Source organism: Ambystoma mexicanum, chromosome 10, assembly GCF_040938575.1.
Source record: "Ambystoma mexicanum isolate Mex_15411 chromosome 10, UKY_AmexF1_1, whole genome shotgun sequence".
In the NCBI taxonomy this organism is placed as follows: domain Eukaryota; kingdom Metazoa; phylum Chordata; class Amphibia; order Caudata; family Ambystomatidae; genus Ambystoma; species Ambystoma mexicanum.
In genome coordinates this window covers 185,466,655-185,489,326 of record NC_090932.1, presented here as the reverse complement: position 1 = coordinate 185,489,326, position 22,672 = coordinate 185,466,655, and the positions used below count along the sequence as shown (strand labels likewise).

The 22,672-nt window shown below is 47.4% G+C and overlaps 1 protein-coding gene across 1 annotated transcript in view; it reads left to right on the top strand.

The window, feature by feature from the left end:
• GINS4 (GINS complex subunit 4) overlaps positions 1-15,103 on the top strand; it is a 225,971-nt gene extending 210,868 nt beyond the window's left edge. Inside the window, exon 8 of the mRNA XM_069617686.1 lies at positions 14,231-15,103. Within this exon, the coding sequence (XP_069473787.1) occupies positions 14,231-14,327 (97 nt within the window). The 3' untranslated portion in view covers positions 14,328-15,103. The remainder of the gene's footprint in view (positions 1-14,230) is intronic.
• Positions 15,104-22,672: the final 7,569 nt, after the last annotated feature.

Genomic DNA, 22,672 nt, shown 5'->3' with positions numbered 1-22,672 from the left:
AAGCAAGGGTAGAAGATACCCACAAAGAGAACAGATAAGGATGGGTCTATAGAACAGGTGCAAAATAGGCTTTAGGAATGCACACACTCCTCCTATAGAAAAGGTATGCCATGGACCTATAGGAAAAAACTGCATGGGATGGAGCAGTGCAAGCACCACCACACTGAACAGGTAAAAGAAAGGCATCAGAAAGGCAAGCAACATTCTCATAGAACTGGAACAGCATAGGCTTTAGCAGTGCATAATTCCCCTCACAAAGAACTTGCCCAGCAAGGGAGTAAGTGATTCAAGCTCTGCTCACATAGAACTAATCTAGCTTCGATAGCGACTAGTTCAATGGAAAGGCTAACTATACTTACAAAATCAGAAACCTCCACATAGCGGGAATTTAGTAAACCGCAATTAGAAGGAATTCAACCTTAGAACAGCAAATGATTTGTGTACCATTTCTGAGCCACTCTACAGCTGGTCTGCTTCCTAAAGCATGTTGCTAAGGGGGATATTAATTTTACTGAAGGATATGTCACTCACTATGCCTTTCATTTTTCCTCTACAAAGGTCTGCACATTTGATCTCTTCTGTGTATATTTTAAATGTTAAGACAAAGAAACGTAGCCACATTCATAGTCGAGCAAACATGACCTGTATTTTGTGTTTTTGAGGTTTGATCGCAGGATTGTCTGTGGAGAATTAATGAAAACCCATCATTTACTGGAAGTAGTAGTGCTTAATGGTATAAGATACATTACAAAAAATGTTTGGGTATATCCCTCTTTTTTTGTTATGGGGGGAGGGGGGTCTGCCTTCTTCTCAACTGTGCTTCTTTAAGAGTGCTTAATGGTATGCCAGTGTTGTGATGTGATCGCGCAGAGAGACAAGTGCTCAATGCTAAAATCTACATTGTCTCATGGACAAGTGTTGGCTGGCCAAAGCTAGTCTTGCATCCTTCAGAAATCAGCAAACTACTATTGACCAAGCTAATAACCACAGTGCTTAGAAGTTGGAGAATCCTGCATAAAGCGCTATATAAAAATGTAAATGCCTATCTTGATTACCACTACAGGGCAAAGGGACAGGTTTTGCTGATTCTATTTCATTTGTAAATGCAACCCTTTCATTGTTGTCTTGTAATAGTGCTTGCACTGGATGAGTGAGAGTCACATTTTGAGTGTTTTAAGTGTAGCCTTGAAGATTTGAAAAAGGCTGTGACCTGTGTTTGTTGTTGTAATGGCAGTCGCTCACCCTTGAGCAACGGCCCTGCTGCCACTGACAGTTTATAGTACCATTTACCTTTACCACATTGGCTCAGAGTCAAGGTTTAATGGACGTTACAACCAGACATTGAATATTAATCCGGGCCCCAGATAAGGTTTAAATATGGGTAGGATTTTGCACGCTGTTTTAATAAAATTAAATTGTAAGAGTAAAAATAATTTGCTTCAGTAAGAGCGTAAATAGTATGCGACAAGCAAACAGAACATTACTGAACTTGAAAATTCATAATACACATAACAAAAACAGTTCTGTAGCAAAAATGTCTGACTTCAAACACATTATTACATTTGTGAAAAATGTGATTAACACACCACATTGATGCAACTTTATAACAAATGCACACAACACAGGAACTCCGAAAAATACTTCTGTGCAATGCAACAAGTATTCACTGAAAAAGCACCATTTGTTTGGTAAAAGGATACTTCCCAATTGTAACTATGTTTTCCATCTTATTACTGCAACCATTCGAAAAGCTAGGACTATAAATATGCATGCAAAAGCCTGTCTTAAAACACAGACGCAGTTAACAGAAAGAGCCCATTTCTCATCTCACTGTGTGATTTAACCGGCTCAGAGCACACAGCTCAGTGTAAAATTTCTGAACCGCTCCTTCGTGGCCTGCAGTTTCATCCATGCAGATAAGAATCAAAGCCTGTGTTCTGCTTTCTGTCAAGTCATCGGCCCTTTGCAGGGACCTCTGCTCTCAACTGATGCGTAAATGGTACGCATAGAAAGATAAAAGGTGTCGTATTTGCAAGCTTTTATTTTTAATAAAGGCTTGGGTTGACACTTATTTTGGAGCCCTTGGTCTGTGTTTGTTCCATGCAGAGATTTCCAATCATTGATGAAATATGGATTTCTAGAAGAGGGTGAATTTGGTGTGATGTGGCGCAAGTGGATCCTGCTTCACTTCATGCTTTTCAACTGGTTTGCATCATGCCTCACCATTGGACAATCCTATGCCTTTTGGAGCGGCACAGATTCTGGGGAAACTCCTATTCTGTAAGCATGGGCATTGTACAGGATAAACAGAACTGACTCTTATTCTTTAATACTTAAAATTTAATGTGCACTCTGTTATTTGGATGTTTCTGCGTGTTTGTTGTTTTGATGCTTTGGAAGAAGACGCCTGATAGAGGTATAGTTTTGCAACTGTAAGTTATACAGAGCAACAACACTTTCTAGTATTTTGAGCATTACTGGATGGTGCAAAATTGGCAGGTAATTGGACTAACCTGTTGTGATATTTCTCAGGAGATTTAAAATGCATCTGCCCGTCAGGTTGCAGATTCTGACTGTGACAAAATGACTTTTGCTCTGCAGGAGTACAAGGCGAGTAGTGTCTAAACCACTTACTCAGACCCCGCACATCTGCAAATGATTAGTGATCCCAATCATAAAGGTAAAACTGGTACAAGAGATATAACTCCTTCACCTTTTGTGAAAATGTTGGCCGAGGGAAGGCTATTCTCTATGACTAGAAGCCATAAGCAACACAAAATGCAGTAGTACAACAGTTCCAAAATAAAAAAAAGTCCCATCAAGGTTCTATGAAAATATATACTGTCATTAAACAAATAAGTTATACAACTATCAAAAGCCCACTCCTGCAAAATAAGCCAGAAGATGAAGAACAGAAATGTTTAAGTACTCTGGCAGGAGAGCCAACGTATGCATTTCCTGGATTCTGCCGTTGGCTACATTTGAGTGAAGTGCCATTGAAAGTCTATTGTTAGTGCAAATTGCTTTTCCCGGAGGCTGCCTGAGCCCAAGAGCTCCCACTTGCTCTGCACCCCTGCACTCTGGATACTTCTGGGAGGAAAACATGCTGGTAATGCAACAATGTGTTTAAAATGATATTCATCGCTGAGAAAAGGTCCAAAAGAGACGTAACCAGTCACTTGGGCCCCAGAATGTAGACCAGGAGGACAGGGTCACTTGAAAGTACCGAATTCCAATGTTAGTCAGTTCAACAGTGTTGAACCACACTTTGAGGTCCTATAGATGTGGGTTGTACCAGGTTTGGGTAAGGTAAGTTGTACTGGTTCAAGCAGTGAGCTGGAGTTTAGTCAGTTTGAAGTGGGTGATCGGTGTGGTTAGGATGCTGTGTTAGAGCTATGCAATGTGGATGACTCACCATCTCTGATTGAAGGTAGTTGGTTTGTGACGTTGGTACCCGCTTGTTCGGGTCAACGAGTGACTGAATACTCCAGCAATTGGAGTTGAGATCCATCGGTTCGAAGCCATGATCCTGATGGTCTGATGCAATGTTTGAAGAGGCGGGGCTTTGAAGTCCTCCAAAGCAGTGAACTGGCTGCTCGAGCCAAACAGTTGAGATGCTCTGCTTGGTGTGATGCAGCGGCAAGCCGGTTCAATGGATGCAAAACAGTGTTTTAAGTTCAAGAGAGTGCCAAAAGCAGCACCAGTGAGTCCATTTGGTTCAAGTGCTGCAAACAAGACTCCAATTCGGTTTGATTGGTTTGATGCGATGAAAACTGGGATTGTGACTGTTCTGGCTCTCAGGATGCTGCGAGACCCACAGTCCCTACTTTCCTAGCCTAGGAAGGTTTGCAAGCAGAGTGATAAGTCTTGGTCCTCAGCAAGAGTCACCTCAATATGCCCTATGGGGATACAGAGCAGAGCCTACCTGTGCCTTACATCTATGGATGAGGGCTTTGGGAAGATGAACTCTTCCGAAAGAGGTCCAAGTGAATTATTCATGATGTCTGGATGATCCAAAGGTTAATAGAATGCTGAGTGGGAGATCCCCTGTTTTATACCTAAAATGCTGCATGACATTGGAGGCAAGACAGCTTGTTTTAAGGGGTCCAATCCCTGTCCTTGTGACAAGTGCAACCAAAAAAGTGATGGGTGGAAGGTTTTGAATAAATCAAAGCCACTGGCATTGCTCTGGGCAACCTTCCACACCACCTTTTTTAAGCCCGTCTGTGCCATTGCTAAAGGGGTCCATCCATATGCAAATCAGTCAGGTACTGCCACCAATGGGAGCAACCCTGCCCGAACTGCTAGGCCAGGTCCCCTCTGCACAGAAACACAAGCAACCCCAGACATGTGTCTTGTTGGGGCTCCTCAGTGAGGTGCAGCTTGGTTTCCTATGGTTTCCTATGGCGCAGCGAGCAAGGGACCCATGTCAGGGCATACCCTTTCTCCAGCATGGGGTCTGGCATGGATTCACATGCTCATGAATATTCCCCGTCGTCAGGCCGGGAATCCTCGGTATAGAAAAAAAATCAGTATCAGTTTCGTTTCTGATCGGTCTTTCTTAGTAGTAACCAATCACTGATCTCTGGGTCATACTGCACCCAGCCAATGACTGCCCTCTCCCTAAGCCCCGCCTCTGGCAGCCATCCTCAGATTTTTACCGCACGTTCAAGTGTTGGGAGTCCTCGTGCTGTAGCTCTCGAGCTTTTGCTGCGTTTTTGCACTTTTTCAGGAGATTTTTCTAATTTTTCGGTTAAATAGAGCCTCAAGCTCCACCGTTTCTACATCCGATCAACAGGGATCCGTTTCAGAGTTTTCTACGGCCCTCAAGAGTGAAGATTTCATCGAGTTACGCTTTTGGAGGATTCCAGAAGTTCCGAGGCCTACCCCGGACATGGCCCAGGAGAAGGGAAGCTCGACGCCCGGGAAGCTGTTCAGGACCTGCCCTGGATGCCAGCTTCAGAATGTTTTCAAGGAGGACGAGCATTCGTTATGCCTCTACTGTCTCCATGAGGACAAGACGCACACTGAGAAGGACTGCGCGTTTTGTGGGAACATGTCGGAGCGGACCATGAAGGATCGCCACCTCTGTCTCGCCAACTGGCTGGAAGGGAAGAGCCCGTCAAGGGAGAAGAAGAAAAAGAAGTCCGGGCGGTCTTCTAAGTCCTGTGAGGGCACCCCGGCGATGGGGGCCCAACATAAGGCCAAGCACTGCGAGTCCGCGGGCACCGGGAGCGCCTAACGGTCGGGCTCTTTGGCTGCCAGGCAGGGCGCATCCTCCCCGGCGTCATCAACCACGAGCCAACGCTCTGGCTCGGGTAAGAGGAAGTCTGAGAACCCGGCAAAGCTTCTGGTTCTGGAGAAGCCCCGGTCGATCTCGAAGATTCCGGCAGAGGGGTTGCGAGGCTCGGACCCTCCCCCCCCCAAGGTGAAAGCCCCAGGCGTACAGAAGGTGACTATGGCCTTAATTCACCCTGCTAAGACCTCGATTGAGGATGTCGCAGCAGCCCTGGCTCAGCCTGTGGAGGCTACGCCAGTGGAGGCGACCTCAGGACCCAGAGACTCCCTGCCACCGCGGAGGGAGTCGTCTTTCAGGCCCATTGAGAAGATCCCCACGAAGTCCTCGTTGGAAAAGGTGGGGGAGGGGCAGGTGGCCATCGTGGATACAGACACGACCTCTGAAGAAGAGCTCTTCGAAGTCGTGGAATCCCGACGAGGGCGACGACGAGAGCGACGGTGTCGCCGACGAGATTCCTCAAGAGCCCTCGCGCCCGTAGTTCCCGGCGCCGCAGGACACTTAGGCGGCCATTTTGTCAGCGATTCAGTCCTTATGCTCGGAGATAAGGACAAGGTTGCCCCTCCCCCCGATGGAGGTACCTGAGCCAGACCCAATGGTCACAGGGATAATACAGGCACGGACACAGCTACGACAGGTACAGGTGACGACAGAGGCGACGACGCGACATGTCCCCCGTCGCCCCCTGCTCGGGCGTCCCCGCCCGACGAGATTGGATCCTTTCATGCCATGATTTCCAGGGCATCCAAGCTTTTCCAGCTCTGCCCAGAAGAGAAGTTCCCTGCCGGACGGCGAGGGCAGGAAGCTGGACACGATGGGACGACAGGTCATCTCATCCGCAGCGACGACTATCAAGACGGCCAACGCCCTGGCTATCGTAGCCCGCTACGACAGGGAGTTGTGGTTCAAAATCGCCCCTCTGTTGGACTTCCTTCCGGACGCCAAAAGGGCTGAGGCCCTTGAAATCCTACAGGAAGGTGAGATTGCTTCGGACCACGCCATCACGGTGGCAACGGACATCGCCGACACCGGTTTCCGTCAGTTGGGCAACGGCGTTTGCCTGAGACGACAAGGATGGCTCAAGGTGACGGATTTCCGCCAGGACGTACAAACCAAGATTTTGGACATGCCCTTCGACGGGAACAACCTGTTTGGGAAGGCGGTTGATGAGTCCCTTCAGGCCATCAAGACAGACACGGAGACTGCCCGGGCACTGGGAGTACTCCAACAACAACGGCCGTCCTTTCGGAGCTCCGGAGGCAGACAAGGTGCCTCCAAGGGATCCGGCAGTGGCTCCTCCACGTACCGCCAAGCGGCAAGATCTTCGTCCCAGGAAGCTTACAGGGGACGCGGCAAGTCAGGTGGTGCCCGTCGTCGTCGACAGGGAGGTCAAGGAGGCAAGGGGCCTCCAAACAAGATTGAACCGACCGTGGGGTCGGGCCCCCGCCGAAGCACCCCGGTGGGAGGCCGGCTGCTGAGGTTCGTCAGCGTGTGGGAGTCCATCTCCACCGACCGTTGGGTGCTGGACGCCCTCGAGTTTCAGAAGAAGTGCCCTCGCGTTCCACCCGTGGCCAGGAAGGAAAATCACGTCCCTCAACTACTGTTGGAAGTAAGGGCGATGCTCAAGAAGGGTGCCATCAAGCTCGTCCCAAAGAGGCTTCGGGGCTCCGGAGTTTACTCAAGGTACTTCCTTGTAAAAAAGAAGACAGGAGGATGGCGCCCCATCCTGGACCTGCGACGACTGAACAAGTACATCAAGGCACAGAAGTTCCGGATGGCCACCCTCCAGCACGTGCTGGGACAGCTTTCAGGAGGGCGATTTCCTGTCGTCGTTGGACTTGGAGGATGCGTACTTCCACATCCCCAATCTAAAAAGACACCGAAAGTTCCTCAGGTTCGTGGTCCAAGGGCGGCACTACCAGTTCAAGGCCCTCCCGTTCGGATTGAAGTCGGCACCCAGGGTGTTCACCAAGTGCCTCGCACCGGTGGCGACACGGCTGCGCCTACAGGGGATCCACGTCTACCCCTACCTGGACGACTGGCTCATCCGGGCAAGGACAAGGGAGCTCGCCGTGGAGCTCAACTTTCCAAAATCCCACCTGGTTCCGTCGCAAGTCGCCCTGTTTCTGGGAGCCAAGCTCGACACAGTGGCGTGGCTGGCCTCACCGTCGGAGGAAAGGACCAGGACTATTCTGGGCAAGGTGCAGCCTCTGCTGGCCACGGACATGGCCAGGGTAAGATCTATGAAGTCCCTCCTCGGGATGATGTCCTCCTGCATTTATCTGGTGTGCCTTTGCAGGCTTCGGATGCGCCCCTTACAAGAGTTCCTCGACGCCCGCCGGGTCCAGTCGAGGGGCAGCTTCGAGGACAGGATCCCTCTCAATGAGACGTTCCGTCAGGCGATCCGGTGGTGGGGTACCCACTCTCATCTGTCGGCGGGCACGGACTTTCAGACCCCAGCTCACCAGGTGACGACGGACGCCTCTCTGGAAGGTCGGGGAGCGCACTCCGCAGATCTTCACGCGAGAGGCCTTTGGCTCCCGGAGGAGAAGTCACTCCACATCAACATCTTGGAGCTCCGTGCAGTGTTCTGGGCCCTCAGGTCTTTTCTTCCGTCCCTCAAGGGCAAGGTGGTGAGGATCTTCACCGACAACACCACCACGGTGTTCTACATCCAGAAGCAGGGCGGAACCAGATCCCCTGCCCTATCCAAGGAAGCCCTGGATCTGTGGCATTGGGCCGTCGCCCAAGGGATGTTTCTGGTGCCTCTTCATCTGGCAGGAATAAAAAACACAATCGCCGACTCACTCAGCAGAGAGCTGCGCTCGTGCCACGAGTGGGAACTACGCCAGGATCAAGTGGATCGACTCTTCCGACGATGGGGCGAACCCCAAATCGATCTCTTCGCGACGGCGACAAATTCCAAGTGCCGGAGGTTTGCCAACAGGTTCCCCCAGCCGAGGAGCATGGGCGATGCTTCTTTATGCGTTCCCTCCGCTGCCTTTGCTGCTCCGGCTCATCAACCAGCTCAAGAGGTCCCGGTGCAGGACAATCCTCGTCGCACCGGCGTGGCCGAGACAGATCTGGTTTCCGGACCTTCTGGGCTTGTCAACGTCCACACCAGTCAAGCTGCCAATGGACGCAGATCTTCTCTCCAGAGAAGGAGGCGCCATTCTTCACCACAACCCGGAGTCGCTGAACTTGCAGGCCTGGCTCCTGCAGCACTAGAGTTTGGAGGGTACGACATCCCGGCTGACTGCAGAGAGGTTCTTGCAAAGGCCAGGGTGTCCTCAACTCTCAAGTGCTACGGACATAAATGGAAGAGGTTCTCTGTCTGGTGCTGTGCACAGAAGATTAACCCTCTGCAGATTACGGCCCCTCAAGTATTGCTGTACCTACTGTCATTGGCCAAGGCTGGATAAGCTCACGCTTCCATCGAGATACATCTGGCCGCATCTCACGATACACCAGAACTACGGGACGGGCGTCCTTGTGGTCTCTTCGACTGGTGAAGGAATTTATGAAAGGATTGTTCCGATCATTCCCGCCGGTGAACGCCCCTGCCCCGGCGTGGGAGCTCAACATGGTGCTGACCAGGCTCATGGGGCCCTCATTTGAGCCTATGCATTCGGCACCGTTGAAGTTTCTGTCGTGGAAGACAGCGTTTCTCGTGGCCTCCACCTCCGCACGAGTGGGAGAGATCCAGGCCCTATCTTGCAAGCCGCCATACTTGACGTTTCACGGCATGAGGGTGGTGCTGAGGACGCACCCCTCCTTCATGCCCAAGGTGCTGTCGGACTTCCACCTCAACGAACCCTTGGTGTTGCCAGTTTTCTTCCTGTTTCCTTCGTCGCCGGCTGAAAGGCCTCTGCACTCGCTGGACGTAGCTAGAGTGCTGAAGTTCTACGTGGACCACACAAAGAGTTTTCGGAAGACATCACAGCTGTTTGTGAACTTTGGGACCGTGAATCAAGGGAAGACCTCTCTCGAAGACTTCCATTTCCAGATGGCTCTCCGGCTGCATCATGCAATGTTACCGGTTGGCAAACCGACCGCTGCCTGGCCGTCCGAGAGCCCATTCGACCAGAGCGATCGCTGCTACCACGGTGTTCCTGTCTGGTGTGCCCCTGCTGGACATCTGCAGGGCTGCGACGTGGAGGTCGACGCACGCCTTCACAAGATTCTACTGCGTCGATCGGGACTCCAGGGAGGAGTCCAGGGTCGGCCAAGCAGTGCTGCGCAACCTGTTCGCTTAAGGTGAGCCTGGTGAGGAGTTAAGAGATGCTTAATGTTGAGTTGTTGTATTGCTTAATGTTGAGCCTGTTGCCACCTCCCATGGTTGTGCATGTGTGTACTGCTATGTATTCTCTTATTCATGAGCATGTGAATCCATGCCAGACCCCATGCTGGAGAAGGAACACGTTACTTACCTTTAACTGTTGTTCTCCAGCATGGGTCTGGCATGGATTCACATGCGAACCCTCCTGCCTACCCCTCTGCGGCTCTTCACTTGGTCATACTGCCACTTTACGTGCTACCAAATCTGAGGATGGCTGCCAGAGGCGGGGCTTAGGGAGAGGGCAGTCATTGGCTGGGGGCAGTATGACCCAGAGACCAGTGATTGATTACTACTAAGAAAGACAGATCAGAAACAAAACTGATACTGATTTTCTATACCGAGGATTCCCAGCCTGATGGGGAATATTCATGAGCATGTGAATCCATGCCAGACCCATGCTGGAGAACAACAGTTACAGGTAAGTAACTTGTTCCTTCTCACATAGGGGGACAAACTGAAACCAAAAAAGTGATGGGTGGAAGGTTTTGAATAAATCAAAGCCACTGGCATTGTCCTGGGCAACCTTCCACACCACCGTTTTTTAGCCTGTCTGCGCCATTGCAAAAGGGGTCCATCCATATGCAAATCAGTCAGGTACTGCCACCAATGGGGGCAGCCCTGCCTTATGTCATAACCAGAGTGCCTTGTTCCACAGGAAGTGGGGGGCGGAGGTTAGGAAGGAGAGAAATGCCCATAGAAAAGTAAGCTGGAGGACCCTTCTTCCAGACCACCTGTGTTCCCTGACTGTCCTAACTCAGCCCTTTTCCCAGCGACGGAGCTTCAAAGGCTGCCTGGTGTGCAGGCCACTAGTGTGAAGCAGGCCTTTGTTATGGACTTAGCTATTTGAAGCCAGGCTTCCCGTGGGCTCCAGGCATGGCAAGTTAGGGTGTTGTCTTCCATCCCAGAGTGTCTATAGAGGCATGCATCTTGCCCTTTGTCCCATTCACTGGAATGTGAGCTACCCACCCCCCAAACCTACATAGTTATGGCTTTTATTTTCAGATTATCCTGCCACTATATGGGTCACTTATTAGAATTATATTCAACTTGGAACAGAGGTGTGGACTTAAATGCAACCTCTGTACTGCAGTGATTTTGCTGTTACCAGCATCTGTCAAATAGGGCACCTGTGCCCTCTGAATCTGCTCTTGCCCATGGGAGACGAAGGGCTGCAGCTCGGGCTACTGTTACATCAAGGCATAGGTGTAGAGGTGTTTTGGCATGGAGTTTACTGATGGAGGGCTGGTTTCCAGACCACCCTTTCCGAGATGGATTAGCCGCATCATTTTATTATTAATACAAATCAAAAAAGCCAGGGCTTTTACACCCTTGACAGATCGCAACCCTTCACACTAACTAATTTGAGAATTGCTTTGACGTACAGACTGATTTAATAATGGAGGATGTTCGGCTGTTCATTTTAATAAGTGTTGGCATTAAGTGTGTTGATTTTAGTCGGGTCTTCAACTGTTTGCTGCTGTCATTTATTTGGATATCGAATTGTTATTATTTTTGATGGTGCAGATTTTATTTCTGAAGCATCCATTGATAGCTGTGTGTTTTTCAATTAAAGGTGATGGGTACAAATAAAGGCTGGAACCAGTGTTACTATATGAACTAATAGCGTTAAAAGAGCAGTAGAAATGGGGGTGAACCCAATGGCTTAATATCTATATAAATGCACCTTGTGATTCTTTTTAAATCACTAAAAGTGCTTCTGTGCAATAAGTAATGTATGTTTTAAAGAAATGCCCATAGATAAATGTGACCCTTGCAGTTTTGGCTGCCTTACTGCCTTGGTCTCTGCGGCCCCTTCTGTGAAATATTTTCCCTGGAGTATTTTGTGCAGCGCCTATCTAATAGGGCTAGTAAATCCTGTCCCCCAACACTAGGTCACTATAAATGTGACAAAGTTAGAGATAAAAAAAAAAAAATTCAAAACTGAATGTTGTTATGGCGTCTATACATTCAAAGAGAGACTACTCATTTTGTATTATGCTAACCCAAAACAAAGTTCTTTTCAAACCAATCAGTGTCAGTGGGCGACGTTTTTATTTCAATACCTGGCTTATTCCCAAAAATGTCAACCAGTTTCTGAAAACGTTCAATTTGTTGCATTTATCAGGACAATGGACTTTTCACCATTTATTGGTTATATCACTGACCACAGAGTCTCTAGGCGTTACAATTCAATATAGAGAAGCAAAGTGTAAGCCCCTGTGTAGCCGACCATATATAAATGGCTAGAAGAGGCAAACGGAACGGTACACTAATTTGTGTTACTCACCGATTTATAACCCCTGTGACACAATATGAATGAAATAATTGCATCCCTCAGTTGCACTGCAGTCTTTTAATTTTGTTAAATTGAAAAGGAATGCCAAATGCATGTCAATGCTGTGCTTTGTGGTTATTTTTTTAATTTAATACAGCAAGTAGCAGAGATGATATGGATTATTTTAATTGTCATCCCAAACAATCCATGCACCTTACTTGGATGAACTATTTCTCAGGATTTTAGATTCTACTTTATTATATTTATACTGTGCAAAACTCAATTTATTATTTAGATTTTTGTATGTGAAAAGTGTGCCAGAATCCTAAAATAGACCTATGTTACTGTTAAAGGATATTTGTACAGCGCACTATCACCACTGGAGTGGTCTGCTGGTGCTCTGGTGGCTCTGAAAAAAGGGAACGAAGGGGGCGAGTTAGTGGGAAAAAGCTGGAAAAGCGCAAGAGAGCAGTGATGTGCTGTTGGCAACCTCAGCCCGGTGGGTCCGTTTGCTGGGCTTGGGGTGCTTTCCGTTCGGTAGACGTTGTGTACTGTTGTGCAGGTCTATGTGTGTTTTGTTTTGTTGTTGCGGTGTAGTGAAGTTTGTGCCGTTTGTTGTACTATAGAGTTGTGGTTGTGTTTGTTTAGAGTTTGAGAGGTGTATGCAGAGGGGTGAGATTGTTAGTGGGTTGGTTATTGATTCAAGATTGTACACTTGGTCCAGGCTCAGTGAATCGCATGTCAATCATTGAATCACATTTCTATCTAGATGTTGTGCAGACTAAACTTAAGAATTCCATCTAAGTTAGGTATATGCAAACAATCACATTTCTCTGTAGATGCGATGCAGGCTGGGTAGAGGATTCCGACCAAGTGTGGCACATGCTAACATTTGCAATTCTATCTATATGTGGCGCACGCTAAACTTAAGAATTACATCCAAGTGTGGTATATGCTAACATTTACAGTTCTTAGTTCTCTATAGGTATGGTGCTAGTCAACATTGTAATGCAGGCAGTATTTGCTGACCAGCCATGAGTAGGTTTAGGCTGGTGGTCACATATCTCTCTAAGGATGAATGGTGTAAGTCTAGGTTATGGAAAGGTAAGTAAGAGTGGCAGTAGCTTTCTGGTGTAGAGTGATTGCTCCACACCCCACCCATGCCACACTTACAGTTTTTGTTCGTGTCTGTTGACTGCTGGCTTTGTTGGGGTCTCCTGCGGACACCTGCAGATGCGTCTTGGAGCCACCAGTGTAGAAGCCGCCCTTTGCCTTGGGTCCTTAGCCGAAGGGGCTGCAACGGGCAGAGGGATGCCCTACGAGGAACCATTAAGTCCAGGGGACTATCCAATTGCGGGTGGGGGAGGGCTGGGAGGCGGCATTACAGACGGAGAAGCAACGGAGAGGGAGCCCAGCTGCAAGGCAGCACGTAGGGGCATGGGGCCAGCATGGGCAAGGCCCAAGATTTAACAGAGGGCTGGGGGCTCCAGAGGACTCACCTGCTCACTGGGGGACGCGATGTTAAAAGCAGGAATTTAAAATACACCCAATAGTCCATTATACCTAGAGACACTTTAAAGAAGGATGGGTCTAAATGTAAGCCATTTTATTCATAATTATAACGTGCCATGAATCACTTCATGGAGCAAAAGTAGGGTTTCAAGATGAACCTGAATAATGTACCCATGGTATATTAATCATTTCCTTGGTGACTGATCTGCCTTCTGTAGCGGGTGAGGGATGTAACTACCAATATTCCAGGGAACCAAACTGTGAGTACTAGGTCTATTATCATGGTCATTTGTTTCATTTCTGAACTCTTTATTCCAGAGTTCTTTTGCTTGAGAGCCCACTGTGACTTACACAGCATCATTTTCGGAGTATGCCAATAAATAGCTGCATGAAAATGGGTGTGTTTTAGCCCCTGGCCATGGGTCTATGAGATTGTTAACAAGTCCAAAAAAGTCTGGATTAAATGGAGAGGAGAGAGATTCTGTGATGTGGAGCCAGTAAGCAAATGAGAACCTTTGAGAGTACAGCTTGCACTCTGTCTACCTCATGTCCAAAATGCCAACACAGCCCTGATTCACCATGTCACTCCTCAGAGGTTGACTGACTCAAAGACATACTCGTTCAATCACACCCTTTTTAAAATCTGTGTTATACTTAAGATTGGAGGCAGGGATGGTTGAATGACTAATGCACACCTTTGATTGAAAGACCATCCCTAAATCAGTGGATCCCATTTTCTTTTGTGCACAATTCTGCGGCTGTCTGTGTGTTAGGGCTTATACTACAAACTGATTTTTCTTCTTTCCAGGGAATACGCCATCGACCTGGAAGAGGGATCCCAGCACCTGATCCGCTACAGAACCATCGCCCCACTGGTGGCCTCCGGGGCAGTGCAGCTCATCTGACAAATCATGGTCTGACTTGTAGACTAGCCTAGTCGGAAACACCTTTCATGTGGTAATTCTAAAAAGGTCCTCCACATGTCCATCTTGGAACTCTTTGTGTCTCGCCTGAGAGGCCCTTCCCCTGTATCTGCTTTGAGGCTCCTTTTCCATCTTCCTGTGGGAAACTCACACAATGATGGGGGACATTCTTTCTTGGGCTAATTATGGATCACAAGCAGTCTTTACTGCCCATTGCGGGGGACCTTAGTGAGGGCAATGTGGCTGCTGTGGACATTGACTGAGGGCATGTTAACCTGCTGTGAATACTGGTAATAACGTGCACAATTTTAAGGACACATTGCTTTCTATGGAAACTAGTTCTGGGCACAATTCCTCCTGTGGACAGTAGGCAAGGCCATATTGCCTACTGTGAGCATTGGTGGGGCATACTTGCTGCTGAGGAGATTTCTAGTTGGTAAATAGCCTATTACACAAGAGTGCATTGTCTTTTTGTGGGCCTTGGTTGAGGTCTCCTTATCTTGTGGCAATGGTGGGGGCTGGGAAGTGGACACGCATCTTGCCATGGTGGAGTGCACCACCTACGGTGGGCATCGATTTAGGGCACACTGCTGCTGTAAGCATTAGTTGAGGGCATGCTGCCTGCTGTAGCATTGTTATTTAAGTTTGTTTCTACAGAAAAAGGCACTGCCCTAAATAAAGATCATGCCCTTGTTGCATTCTTGCCCTTGAGTGCAACACCACCGATCGAAATAAATGCCTATTGCTGTTTGTCTGAACCTACGTGATTTTATCTGTGTTGAGAAGGTTGGTTGAATCGGTTTGTCCATTGCTAAAGGGTTTGTAAATGCAGACACAAAAGACCTGCTCTTTAAGGCACATTCATTGCAATATCTTGAGGAACCTAACTGGTCATCAGCAGTGAACCTTTTCCATTACATCCATCTCTAGACATGGACAATTATAGGCAAGCCATGGTAATATACCCAGCTCCAGGCAAAAGAAATTGCATGTAGCATGAAAATACAGCCAGCTCCAGCACACTCCCCTGCAGCTTGTCCATCTCCAGCTAGTAAGACGCTAAGCTACAGGTATGAATAACTGTAAGCAAACTGGGAGAAGGGAACCTACATTTGACAAAGAGCCACTGATCCATGGAGAAAGACCTCTGAATGTTCTCCCGGATTGCTCAGTTAAGCAAGGAAATTCAGATTGATCTATCCAAAAACCTGAAATTTGCAACAGGAAGACTGTGAGTCACACTGTGGGCCGAAAAGGAAAAGCAAGATAAATCACTCTGTCTATAACTCTATCTACAGGACATCCAGAGGCGGTGCCACGGGCCACATGTAATATTACAATTGGAAATGAGCAATAATGACAGGTGATTTCGAAGCTGTCCCCACCAGCCTGCAAGTCCACAACATATGACAATAGACATTGGGGCCAGAGTGTTTGAGTAGAGAGAACCACAGGCTAGCCAAAACCCAATAGCTATGGCCACTGTTATGAAAGCTAATGTAAGGAAGGTCCCACATGTTCTGAAACCATTTGATATTCAGGAATTAGAAGGTAGAAAAAGACAGTGTGTCAAATGTCAGAGAATGTACACAATAGATTTACAGACCGAGCATCAGAAAGCAAAAGGAGTCAAAGCCAAGAGGGTGCAACATTGTTATGGACCATTGAGACAATGTTTGTACAGGGCTTGCCTAACAACTGTGGTGGAAGCTGATGGGGCTATAGTCTGAAAAAGCACATGCGCAATACTTGCATAATTTACACTACCAGGAACCCTCTGGGTGCAAGCAAAGGCAATTAAACTTTGGGTGTAAGATGCCTGTTGTTATAGCGAGACCCCTTGGCTCCGAGAGTGACTTAGGGTGCCCCAAGAAGTTGGATCAACAAGAACTCAAAGGACAGCACTTCCATGGTGATGCAACCCTTTGACCTTAAACTATCCCCATCTTGCATGAAATACCCCTGCCGCCAGACTGGTTAGGTGGCAAGCATGAGACCAAGTCACTAAACAAGGAGCTTGTTTTCAGCATGCCTGCTCCTATGACTAGTCTTCCAGTCAACCAGATAATCTATAATTCCACTATTAGGATTCAAGGTCATGTATGCCATATTGCTTGCCACTATCGAAGACCAAGGGAGTTAAAAAACTATGTTTTGGAAATTAATACAGGCTCTACTTTATTGGAATTTCCCAGTGCAAAGCTGCAGGATTAATGACACATTAAATGGTGTGGCCCAGCCAAACAAGTAATCATTGGATAACCCCCCACATGTGCAAATATTGGTAACTAGCCACACCACTGACCATGTTCCAAAGGGATGTTTGGTGATTTTGATCAGGAAATGTTTCATGAACTATTTCTAATTCATGGTGGACCTGAACCGCCTTATGGACTAGATGCCAATTGTAGAAGGTCTCATTAGCTAAATGTAAAATCCCCAGAAAAATCTGCTCTGTATAGTCCATGAGGTCCAGCGCTTCGGAGAGATGTCTGGGCTAAACATAAACTGGGACAAATCCGAGGTCTTACCCCCGACACCTCCGGTGCGCCATGACAACATAGGCGAGGCATTTTGTTGGTGTAGCCAGGGTATCTGATACCTAGGCATAACTGTAACGCTGGCAAGCAGTTCTTTGTATAGGGATAGTTACCTGAATGTACTTTAACATTTGGAGAGTACACTTGAGGCTTGGATTCTCCCGCCACTGTCACATGTGGGCAATATATCACTGGCAAAGATGGTGTGGTACCAAAACTTAAATATATTTTCAATAAAGTCCCTATTGCACCTCTAACCAGCTTCTGGGCCTGTGTGAGGCGTATAATGGTCAGGGTAGTGTGGGCAGTACGTATATTACCTGGTGGCCACTACAATACAGTGTATGGTGGTTGTCTCCCACGCCAGAACTACCACATATTCGGCTGGAGAGGGCAACATCACATCCAGATTAACTGAGCGCTATATCATGGAGGACAAGACCAACAGCGGAGGGGGGGGTTGGGGTGCAGCTGATGGTCAACACACTTAGGGCGTGGGACAAAGTGGTCACCCTGATTGGGGAGGATTGCCTGTATACATATACAGGGTTCATGGACTTGAGATCACCTTTGAAAAGATTTTCTGTGTGAACTTTGAATGGCTGGGGTCCACACACTGAAGGATATGGGTACATGAAGGGCAGTTTCTTACTTGGGAACAGATGAAAGAGAGAGAGGAATGCAATGCGTTCACCGTGTTACTATATTGTAGGTTCAGGGAAGTGTTACGTACAAGATCTCAGAGTTACCCATGGCATGCCATCACTTTCCTGTTAAGGCAATATGGGGTGCACCCCCCAGATAGACCAAGATAGTTTCTACACTGTATAGTAAACGCAACAAAAGTAGAAGGGACTTGCCGAGCTAGAGAAAATGGGAGGTAGCATTGGGGTGTGCCCCTTGCAGATCAACAATGGAGAGTGGCTTGCCTGCAGGTGCGATGGATATCGCTGAACAACAGGTTTAGACTGACCCAGTTTAAATGCCTCCACCAAATTTATTATACCCCACAGCAACTGCAAAGATACTATCCAGATAGGACAGCACAATGTACCAGATGTCCACGAGACCCGCCGGTTTCATCCACGTGGTGTGGGAATGTAGTCATTTACATCCATTCTGGGGTCAGATAATACTGCTATGTGTGACATGGGCATACCTCAACTGCCAGAGGCCCCTGGAAGCGTGTCTATTAGCTATGTTTGAAGTGGAAAGGTGGTGCACCAAAAGGCCGCTGAGCATGGCCTCATTTGTATCCCACACCCTGATTGCAAAGACATGGGGGAAGAAGAGGGCTCCCAGATTCCGCCAATGGCTGAACTGCATGAGCGAGTGTGAATTGAGAGAAACGCAGTATGCGATAACATTGCCAACCAGGAGTAGACCGCTGGACATATGGGCCCCATTGAGGGCATATGTATCGATGGACAAGGAGACACCTGACCATGATGCACACGCAGTGAACAATGCATCTGGGGCTACACCTTTAGATGCGTACACTGCAGGGTGACGATGGTTGCTGTAAGGCGCCCGGACTATGGTACAGGAGCATTTGAATGGCAGAACAGGTTGAGGTTGGGTGATGTGGCTGATGGCTCCGGGATGTGAACAATATGAACACCGTGTTCCTGTTTTGTTATTTGTAATTTTGTATCAAGAGCATCAATAAACACATGTCTAAAACAAAAATCATCCAATATTTATAATTCCAGTCTATTCCCGAGTGTGCCATTTTCATAACAGTTTATCACACCCAGTGTACTCTCTGAACTGGATTGGGGTCTCTGATTCTCTGTCATTTCTTTCCACCACTGCTTACAGCAACTACGACCCATACACAGCCTACTTGTGTTCTGCAGGCCTTCTTGTGTACTCCACTGCAGTGTTCAGTTCCTACAGCCTAACTCCTCTTGCAGGCATTCCTGGGCATCATTTTAGCCATTACTCCTTAAAGATACATTCCATCACTTACCTTGCTCTTGTTGGTGTCCCCGAGTGGTGGGACCTCTTTTGGAGGGCAGTGGGTCCTGGGTGGCTGACCCCCGCACCTCCACTGCAACTTACTTCAATTCCTTTCCTTTTTAGTCAGCACGCCAAAGTCTGTTTTCTTGGCCCCTAGAAAAGGCCATCTCGTCACTAATGTTGTAATGCTTCCATGACACATGAGGTAAGTCCACATTAAGTCCTTTAGTAAATTACAACATAAATCCACGATAGTTAGAGGACAGGGGCCCGCTGGCTCCCATTAACCAGGCTACATCTCCCCAACTCGCACATACACATTCTACCATTCCACCAGTTACTCTGATTTCACACATTCCAAACTGCATCCATCCAATAAAGTACATTCACAACACTTCAATGATAAAAGTGAAAGTTACTGGCTACTCAGTATTTTCTCGCCATCTGTGACAGTAAACAGAGATACAATCATACAAGTACTGAGGAGTAAGATCATTGATGGCTTTATAGACTAGAAGGAATTTCAAAAGGGAGTGGTTGTACATGGAGAGCCAACTAGCTTGTTGTCAGTAGGTAGTAGTAGTGGGAGGAGCTAGGTGGGTTGTAAAATGCGCAGATAGCGAAGTTGAGGACTTTTTCTAGATGGAGGAGCGAGTAGAGAGGAAGGCCATAGAGTGTGATTGTGCAGTAGTCAAATTTGATGAGCACAAGGGTGGAGATTAGATGTTTTGTAGAGTAAACACAATTGAAAATAACACTGTCTCACAGCGCTGTCTTATTGTTGTTTTATTTAGTACAAATACATAATGAGGATAAAAATACCCCTAAACAATGCTTAAAGCCACACACAGCTAACGTGTTTTGACCCTCTGGGTCTTCTTCTAGTCCATAAAATCCAAATGGGTGGAATTACAATAGAAGTGTCGTACAAAATGCAATGGTTTCCTCAGAATGATTCCATATACTTGTATAATGATATATTCTGATTACATAATTAGGCAAGGTGAAATAATTAGCAAAAAGGAATAAAAGTGTGTTCCGAAGGCCCTGCTAAGCCGCGATCCATATATGGACCGGCAACGCGGGAGAAATCAAGCGCTGTTTTAAGCTGATTGCAACAGCCTTTCAGCGCGTGTGAAACTTTGGAACTCACTCATGCACTGTAATCTGCAGCAGTCTTGGCTTCCCGTTAAAGCTTACTGTAATATTGGAATAGGTGTTGGCACGGGTGATTCAGTTTCTAAGTGTCCAACTCTTGCTCTATTTTGTACAGTATTTTGTAAGAAATTAATGAATGTTGAGAAGATTAATACAAGCAGCAGAGGCAGTAGTAGTAATGCATTATGACAATCAAACGTTGCTATCAAAGTGGGCCCATGGTGGAAAGCCTAGGGTGAGGGAGCAAGAAGGTCAGGCGGGAATGTCATAGAGAGAAGGGCAGGGTTGGCATTGGAAGCTGGGAGAAAGAGGACTTACATTTTTGAAGAATTCAGCATGAGGCAGCAGAGAGCCATGCAGTGACGAATTGCTACGAGACAGTTGGTAATCCGTTCTGAAATGTGAAGGAGAGAAAACGGTTTGGGTGTCCTCAGCAAAACAGTAATCATGAAAGCCAAAGGATGAGAAGGCTTCCTAGGGGCAGAGGTATAGAGAATGAAGAGCAGAGATCCAAGCACTGATCGTTGGGGGAAGCTGACAGGGAGAGGGGTGGGGTCAAAAGTTTCTGAGTTCCAGGAGATTTAGACCTATGTAGCAGGCGACCCAGGCAAGAGTAGTAGATTTGCGAAACCGATGGTCCTGGAGAGTGAGGAGCGCATCAGAGCATCGTTAACAAAGAGAAAGTTAGAGACGTGCATGATTGCAGTATCCCTCAAGGACCTTTGAATAATGGAGACGGAGTGAAACCTTTGCAAATGGGGCCAGATCTGACCCACATGCCCCCCACATGACTCAACACGAAGGGAGAGAAACCGAGGTGCCTCTTAGGCCCATCACCGCAATCATCGATGTATTGCAGGTGTGAGACGTGTTACTCCCTCAGACAGCTGTTCAGGCCATACCCAATCGATGATTTGGATGATATGAAAATGACATTGATCGAGCAAGTCAACTGACTGCAAGGCAAGAAATAAATTAAGTCACTGCTGACCTCCCGACGTAGCCACACTTAGACATGAATTACATATCCATTCATTCATGAAGTTACACAACCATGCACTCGTTTATTGCATATAGGTACGAAGCACATGCTTATGACCCAAGTAGGTAGAGGACAGAAACATATGCATATCTTTATATTCACATCTTTCGCCAAAACCTCAAGATGGAAAGTATTCATATATTTAGCTTGCACATGCTTGGCTGCTACTAACATGGAGAAACCATGAGGAATGATATGGAAGCTATAGGTCTCTGAAATGAATGACAAAGGAGAGACAGGTTTTGGGTACATGGGAAGGCTGACCTGATCTCCATAGCAGAGGTGTGCAGAAACAAGGCACCCAGCCAAGGACAAGAAAGTTCCAGTTACCAAGACAATGGGCCACTTGCAGAAAATCAGGCTAAAATCCTCATAATTACAAGCAGGACAGCATAATTTAATGTTCTCAATGCACGCGGCCCAGCCAAACAGGACAATGCCCATTCAACCGAGGTAGATGAAGAGGGCTGTTCCCATTGAACCAGAGGAAAGATGCAAGTGTTGCCCACAAACTGCTAGCTGAATGCACTCTCACAGGCGATCAGAGATGGCAACCCTAGAGAACACTTCGCACCTCCATTTTCATTCACATTGCCTTGAAAAAGTTCACTCAGTCTGGTATCTGGTAACCGTCTGGGGTCCCAGGGATGGGAGGACAGAGTCTGCCCAATCCAGATTCACCTTTCACATGGGGGTATAATTTGTTGCACAGGCAACCAGTAGTCTCTCTGCGACCCTGCAACGTTGTAGAGTGACACTAGTAGAGGTGGTCCTATGAAGAGCACTAGGTATGACTATCCAACAGTAGAAATAACCCTTATAGCTCCTATATGTAGCTCACCCAAACTGACCAATGTGAATGTCTGATGGGTTTCTGGGATGAAACTTGAACTTGTGACGGCAACACCGGGATAAAACCGGGTGGCACATACTTTGAAGACGAGAGCTCTGGAAGATAACTGTTTTCCTGGTGTGATCCCTGTCAATTTTGTAATGCTATTAAAAGACAGTAGCTTTGCCCCATGGCTGAGTCTTCTATTCTTATGGCAGGGAGTCTTTGATGGGTCCCAGTGGTCTCTGCTGATAATTGGGATGACTGCGAGAGAACCCCGGCCACATCTGTACAAAGTGGTAGCACAGGATGGTCGCTAGGATTTCTCAGCGAGAGGCCGTCTCGTCCCGCTGCATGTCTGAGGGGCTGTGTGGCCACAGGCGGGAATCGATGTCTAAAAACACATGTCTGAAAAGAGAAGAGGTCAACGGGAGCTGCCTTTTGGAGGAAATTCCTGCCTGCTTCCTGTGGGACGCCTATCGGACTGGACGGCAGAGTGGCAGGTTGACAGCTGTGTATATGTTATGTTGTGTTTATCTTTGTGTTTGGGGTAGTTCATAAGCTGACATATCTATTGAAAGATCGAGTATTGAAGATTCTTCCTCTACAGTGTTGGTGATATCACATGTGAGGTTATTTAATTGTACTTGAGATGTACAAGAACGCGGTACAACTTAGTGGGTAGTATGCCAATTGTTTTGCTTATTTATTTATATTGCCCCCCAGACCCTGAGGTATCAGGGCGCAGAGGATACAAGAAGTCTTACAACTTAGTTTACACATAACATATATA